We start from the raw sequence: 7,597 nt of genomic DNA on the forward strand, positions 1-7,597 counted from the left end.
TGTCACTCACTCTCGACAACGAATCAGTGAACCAGGCTGTTTTGAACTAGGACTACATACAGTACTTTGTCTATGTCATCAAGACCGTAATCTGTGATTGAGGCAATTTTGTTATTGTTTTCCGTGGTTGCAGGGACATTTTACCTTTTCCCGAAAAAGAGGTAAATCTTGGTCATCTCCCCCCATCATGCTTAAAAAAATATATATTTTTCAAAAAATTTTGGGACTCATACTTCTCTTGTAATTTTAATAACACCTCTGTCTCCCGAGACATATAGGCTACTGAATTGTGAGCGTAGAATTGAGAATTGAACAAAATGTTACTATTGAGTAATATTTTTTTATTTATGTTCTCTGAAACCTTTGGACTGTGATTTTCACAGGAAATAAGCTGAGATTTGGATTCTATCTATGCTATGGCCTCATGAAAACTGTTCAACATTGTTTTATGATGGTTTACAGTCGTTCCGCCAGAAGCAGTTGTTGAAGAGGCATCAGAACCTGTACCACAACCCCAACTACATCCCTCCGCCCCCCAGAGAGAAGACACACGAATGTCCCGAGTGTCAGAGGGCGTTCAGACACAAGGGCAACCTCATACGACACATGTCCGTGCATGACCCTGAGTCCTCGGCCCACGAGAAGGCGGTTGCCCTCAAGATAGGGCGGCAGAAAAAGATACAAATTATAGACGGCCAACAGGTTAGTGTGAAGAAGGTGTTAGTTAGTTACACTCTCCTTCAAGTGTGTCATTTTCAATGTTCAGTCAGAATACCTCAATAACAACACCCTCTTTGACAAGTGTCATTTTGAAGTACCCCCAATTTTATATTATCGTTAAACATATTAGGCTATGTCAAACCTCGATAAGAAGTCAACCTTGATAAAATTTTTTATTTGATAATCCCCATGAGAGACTTGTTAGTTCGAGGTTCTACTATAGAGCAAAAATTTAGATTTATAAATGTATTATAAAGGTCGCTGGATCGATCCTGAGAAAAGTTAGTAGCTTTTTGATGGTTTTAAACTGGACCAAATTATTCCTTATCATTGGGTTTTAACACGTTCGCTGCTACGGACGTTCCGGGGCCACGGCGCCAGGAGCTAGGAACGTTCCGGAACGTCGCCGTTTATTGCCATGAATCAGCCAGCTCGTCACAAGCGTCCTATATTTCTTTCCAGCTTGTGGGGACGTACTTTTCTGACAATAAAAAACATAGTTTCCCAAAATTACCACCAGGGTCGTTTAGAACAGGGCTTTGTCCCACCTCTTTCCTGCTAGAAAGCGACACTACTTTACCGACTGCAACCTAGGTAGTGATGCTATCTATCAGAATCACTTAGTACTATGTCTAAAGCCAGGTTTATTGCAAAACATTGCCATCCAGTATTACTACTGTTGTTTTTACTGTAATTCAGTGTATCGGCAGCAATGTTTACGCAGCGGCGAGCGTTAGTTCAGCTCCTTGCACCGTTCCCGGCATCTAGCGGTCAGCAGCGAACGTGTTAAGAGGGCTCTACCCAATCAATTCAAGATGGCAGCCAAGCATGCTAATGTTTCTAAACATGCCTCTACGATACAAGCTCTCAACACTCTAAAACTAATTTGTTTCCAACGATTGTGTGCTTTTTGTGCTCTTAATTAATGTTTAACTATTATTTAGAAGCAAAATAACATGTGAAAAAGACTAATTTACGGATTTTCAAAATTATTATTTGTAGGGATGGACGGGATTGAATTTATAGTTCGGGACGGGACGGGACGGGATTTGTATTTCCTTCCCGATTTTCGGGACGGGACGGGACGGGATTTTTTTCTGTGCATAAAAAGAAAGTACTGTATAGCAGTTACCAAAAAAGACATACAAAATCAATTTTTACCATTTGTGGCACTGATCTATAAAAACCAAAAAATGAGGTTGGTCGTGACTCGCGGGTCACGGGGTGATCGTCTGTATGACTCACGGTCACGGCGCGATCGTCGTCATGACTCGCGGTCACGGCGCGATCGTCGGTATGACTCCGCGGTCACGGGGTTATCATCGGTATGACTCCACGGTCACGGCGCGATCGTCGGTATGACTCCGCGGTCACGGGGTTATCGTCGGTATGACTCCACGGTCACGGTGCGATCGTCGTCATGACTCGCGGTCACGGGCGCGATCGTCGGTATGACTCGCGGTCACGGCGCGATCGTCAACATGACTCGCGGTCACGGCTCGATCGTGAGCATGACTCCGCCATCACGGCATGATCGTCAGTATGACTCCGTGGTCACGGCGCGATCGTCGGTAGGACTCCGCGGTCACGGCGCGATCGTCGGTATGACTCGCGGTCACGGCGCGATCGTCGGTAGGACTCCGCGGTCACGGCGTGATCGTCGGTATGACTCGTGGTCACAGCGTGATCGTCGGTAGGACTTCGCGGTCACGGCGCGATCGTCGTTATGACTCCGCGGTCACGGCGTGACTGTCGGTATGACTCCGCGGTCACAGCCCGATCGTCGTTATGACTCGCGGTCACGGTGCGATCGTCGGTCCAATAATCGCGGCCACAGCGCGATCGTCGTTATGACTCCGCGGTCACGGCGTAATCGTCGAAATGACTTCGTCTCCTGCGTTCGCGGACCTATCGCTAGCAATAACGGCGTTATCGGCACTCGCGAAGCGGAAAAATTGCCGACGATCGGACCAAATCCCGTCCCGAAAAATTCCCGAGTCAAATGTAATCCCGTCCCGATAATCGGGAATATTTTTTTCCCGAAAAATTCCCGAAATTTCGGGACCCGTCCATCCCTAATTATTTGAATACGGTACTTAAAGAAACAATTACAAAGTTTCAGTTCATCCAAGGCATTGTTTGGATCTTTGTAAATATTTTACAGTTTATTTCACCCTCTAAAATCAATTATCCTAGTTAATGAAACAGCTGATCTTAGTTAGTAACAGAGCTACACAGATCATCTCACACCATTCTTCACTCATATTTGGGTTAAAATACACACCTAGGTAGCGTCCCCATCTCAATGATTGATAATTGATAATGAGCGTTTGCGTTCGAAAGTAATCACATTCAAATTACTTTAGGCCTACTTTAATTTTGGCTATAGTCTGGAAATTAAGTGAGTAAGGTTGTACAAAAAGAATTTTTTTTGTGATGGTCAGATAATTATACCTATGACGATACACTTGCCCAGGTTGAGGTGATGCCAGGGGAGGATGATGAAGACGAGGAGGATGAGATGGACGGATCCATGGTGTCTATGGAGGGAGCTGACGGTCAACAGTACGTTGTGTTGGAAGTTATACAACTTCAGGTAAACTGTCTTCCAACTATATTTTGTTACTATCAGTTTTTAAGTGCATTTTATAAAATGCCTTCAATAGAAAAAATGTGGAAGTTTGATTAAACTAACATCTAACCATGGTTATAGTGCTTCCAAGTTAAAAGGTTGCTGGGTTGATTTAAATTACATGCAACCCATTCAAAATTTTAAATTTAAAAAATCATGCCTTATTCTGAACCAATATGTTATTTGTCATTGTGCTATTAAACCCAAGTTACAGTCAATATTAGATAATAACTCTAATTATATGTACAAAAAATAACTGTACCGCGTAAAACTAAAAAAAATTGGTTCATCTAAAATGTTTCGAATAGGCCTACACTAGTATGAGAAATAATTATGAATGGTTGGCTTTTGTTTTTAAATAGGAATTATAGGCTTCATTGAAAAAGGTTAGTTTCCAATCGTTACCGAGTTCCATCCATATTAACACCTTTGCCAAATAATCAGCTGTTTTTTTCACCTAACAATAATAGGCTACTTATTTGTATTTCACCAAACATGCATTAATTCAATATGACTCGTGTCAAAAGCTGACCAGATGTTTGATGACTTTTCAGGACAGCGATGGACAGGAGCAGGCGGTGGCAGTGATGGCTGGGGAAGGTATTGAGCAAGCTGTCGCAGCTTTACAGCAGCAGACAGGTCAGAACACGTCTGTTCTGGTACACAACAACCAGGTGTTGAATCAGCACATCACTTCTGACCACCATTGTGAGTATGAGAGTAGTCAATAAGTCACAGTTTTTGACAATCAACGGTTTTTCAGGGACCCTATAAAGGCTTTTAAGACTATCATTTGTGCAAATTTCTAAATAATAACAAACAATAGTTATTTGTGTAACTAGTGGTGAAAGTGGCACTTTGCTGCACACGAGAGCAGGAATGATCTCGAGTGCAGCAAAGGCCTTTTTCACTCGTGTTACACATTATATTTTTCCTACAGTCACTATAAAGCATATAAATAATTAGTCTTTCAAACACTATACAACACGTTTTTAGGTTCAGCTGGCAACACAAATGGTGCCCTAGAGAAAGTAGTACCCGCCGTCCGTATCACTCCGCTATTTTTCCTCGGCAAGAAATGTGCTCCGCGTTTTGAGAATATAGTTCCGTATGTTTTTGTAATTTGAAGTGGTTTCCGCGCCTAAAAAAATGCTTTAAAGGTATTTTCTTGTTTATTAAGATCGTAGGAATGTTTTAAAAACGTTTAAAAGAAAAGTCCAGAAAGTTCAGAAATACCAAAACTATAAACACAAAATGACAGGTTAAATCGTAGTTATAATAGTCAATCAGCTGCTCATAGAATTATTATCTTTAAGTGTTGCCAACCTATTTCCAAGCGTACACGGATTACGTGCATAATAAAACCACGCTGTTTTGTGTTGTTTGGTTGAAATCCTGATGTGCGGCAAAGTATAAACCGTACGGCAAAGTATAAACCGTACGGCAAAGTATAAACCGTACGGCAAAGTATAAATATGCAGCAATTTGCAGCTTTCTGTACTATAAACAGTACAGGGAAGCCAACTTTGTCGGGTGACTGTAGGAAAAATTCTAAACATCTTTCTTGTCTCCCACAATCACGGAAAAGTCACCATCGTCTCTCCCGATCGAGGCACAGTGGAAATTTTTCATTGCACAGTCATAAGAGAACTCGTTCTGTAATAATGATGATATTGTGATAGAAAAGGCTGCAGCTTGAGCTCGATTATGTGAAGTGGTGCTCTGTCACTCAAGCAATCTGGCTAGGCTCGGCTTGGCTCAACAATCGAGTGCGGTATCAGTCGTGTTAAATGTTTCTTGAATGTCTCTTCTCTAGGACCTTTGACTACAAGAATCTTCTTTCTAAGCTGTGCCCTAGTTATAGAGATTTATGAATCAACATTCTTTTCCTACAACTAAAACTTTTAGAGCCTGACGTTCTAAACAATCAAAATCCTAGTGAAACAAGTGAATTTCTGCACTACTGTATATTGAGACAGTAGGACCTTGATAAGAAGGGCAGAAAACAGTTTTGTTATCAATGTGCATCTGATTAAAAGTTGTGTTATCAATGTCATTCAGCTGTCAGGCATGTTATCAAGGTTAATAAAACAACTGATGATATTTTTAATGAGATTTCAGAGAAACGTTTATGCCAACAAGTTTATTTTTAAAATGATATTTAATAGCAAAGTACTGTTAACATTGTGTAACAAAGTTTAGTTAAGGTTAGTGAATTGTGTACGTTTAGTTAAAAGCACTGGCGTTTTGCATTTTTGCGTAATGGATCGAGGTGTTGTTACAGATGTATAATTGTTTTATATGGAATTGACAATGTTTCCTCTGAATTAATGCTCAGGTAACTGATCAATACAGTTGTGTCATCGAGGTTGAGTTCTCAAAATGACTTAGAGGTTCTGAATTACATTGTGATAAAAAAAATGGTGTTTTATCGAGGTTTTTTACTAGAAATAAAACTGTCATAGAGGTTAATTAAATGGCGAATATGAACGGTGCACTTGTAATCAAGGTTGTTGTGTTATTGAAGACCATGTAAGCGAGCGTCTACTGTATCAGTGAATCTGATGATGTTATTGTTACTAAAGTTGTTGGTAATGTTGAAATGTTTACCAACATGTAACTATTTTCTTTTATCTACATTTTTTTATGCGTAATGTTGCAGCATCAGACAATGAGGAGGTGTTGCTTAGTCAGCCAAAAGCAGTTCCTCAACAAAATGACATGCAGAATTGTTTTGGATTTGATGAAGACGAAGAAGATGAACCTGAACATAAGACCAAACCAAACATTCATATTCTGCAAAGTGCCATTCATTGAAAGTAAGATTTATTTCAAATATTGCTAGATTTTAAGTAGGCCTATTTTAAAATGTCTTTACAAGCGGGTGCCACAAAATCTCAAGCTGGCTTACCTCAAGTTGTAATATTATTTTTCTTATGATATATTTTTAATATAGTTTAGTGTTGCTTTAATTCTGAGGTTATGCCAGTAAATCGACAGACTATTGTAGGAACCAACATATCTTTTGGCTTTAGTGTAGACTTTTTTAAACATTTTAAAAAAAACATAAGACATAGAAAAGTAAAATAATATTGAATTTTATATTTTTTCAGGATTTTTGAAGAATGAAAAGCTGCCTCTGTGATCCTATTAGCAATAAGTTTAAACTTCTATACAGTTTTAAAAGAGGTTACATTACCTGTCCGTAATCTTGCAGTTACACATTAATAATAGAAAACATTTTTATTTATTTTGAATTGATTGGTTGTTTAAATCAATTTTTACTTTGAATCTGTTATCATTTTGCACTTGTGTTTGGTGAATGATTTTAACTGAGTGATTTAATATTTACTTCTTATACAAGTCGAATATTGCTTATTTGACATAAGATAAAAAAGTTGTATAATGTTTACTACGTTTTTGTTTGACCAAAATTAATTATAAGTGAGAGAATGTGTAAATCTTAACATTATTTGTATTCAATTCTGTCTAGTATTTTTACAAAAATATAGTTTTTGAATTGTTAATGTGTTTATTGGAAACTTCTTGTTTCTCTTATGAGAAATTGGTTTTATTTGTTAGACAACTTTGAAGACTGAAAGTCATCACTATTTGCATGCATGTTATGAGTTATATATACTCTAAATATGTGCACTTTGAAATATTCTAATATAAAATATTGAACTGTGTTACACTTTTTGTTACATAACTTGTCAATCTTCTTCCACATTTTTGATTAATAAAAAAGTTGTTTAACTTTTTTGTAAAATAAACTTGTTTAGTTGTTGACATAGTTTTATTGGGTAAGTTAATTACTGTATGTATTTGGTAATTGGGAACTTATTTTCAAAATCATCCATCTTATCTGATCCAAAGAACTTGGTTGTGTACATTAGATTATTTTGAATTCTTTGCTATTTATGTAATTTTTTCTCCAAATGCCTGAAAAGACTTTTTTAATTGATTCCCACACATAAAATAGAGGATGCTATGAGTTTGTGCACTCGTTTTTATTTTGCTGCACTCCAGATTATCAACACCAAAACAGTTACAGGCAACAACAAGGCAAGGTTGTGTATTTGTGAAAATAAGTTGGCATCACTGGAGCTTGTGGACCAGTTGTTGTACTGATATGTTTTGACTACTACAAGGCCTAATATTTTATTCTTGTTGTAAGCCTTAAAACATAAATTGTGGCTCGAGGGGTTGTTATAATTTGATCAAATAAATGACAAACTAGGAACA

At 38.3% G+C, this 7,597-nt stretch overlaps 1 protein-coding gene across 4 annotated transcripts in view; it reads left to right on the forward strand.

The window, feature by feature from the left end:
- The window catches only part of LOC128994810 (transcriptional repressor CTCFL-like), a 28,578-nt gene extending 21,706 nt beyond the window's left edge, over positions 1-6,872 (forward strand). For all 4 annotated transcript variants that reach the window (XM_054419607.1, XM_054419604.1, XM_054419606.1 and 1 more), the window contains 5 exons: positions 463-702; positions 3,197-3,316; positions 3,907-4,060; positions 6,015-6,171; positions 6,466-6,872. In XM_054419607.1, the coding sequence (XP_054275582.1) occupies positions 463-702; positions 3,197-3,316; positions 3,907-4,060; positions 6,015-6,169 (669 nt within the window). In that variant the 3' untranslated portion in view covers positions 6,170-6,171; positions 6,466-6,872. The remainder of the gene's footprint in view (positions 1-462; positions 703-3,196; positions 3,317-3,906; positions 4,061-6,014; positions 6,172-6,465) is intronic.
- The last annotated feature ends 725 nt before the right edge of the window (positions 6,873-7,597 follow it).

The sequence above is a fragment of the Macrosteles quadrilineatus genome, unplaced genomic scaffold (assembly GCF_028750875.1).
Source record: "Macrosteles quadrilineatus isolate MER2022 unplaced genomic scaffold, UCM_ALF_1.0 Scaffold_5__1_contigs__length_97177068, whole genome shotgun sequence".
Taxonomy (NCBI): Eukaryota; Metazoa; Arthropoda; class Insecta; order Hemiptera; family Cicadellidae; genus Macrosteles; species Macrosteles quadrilineatus.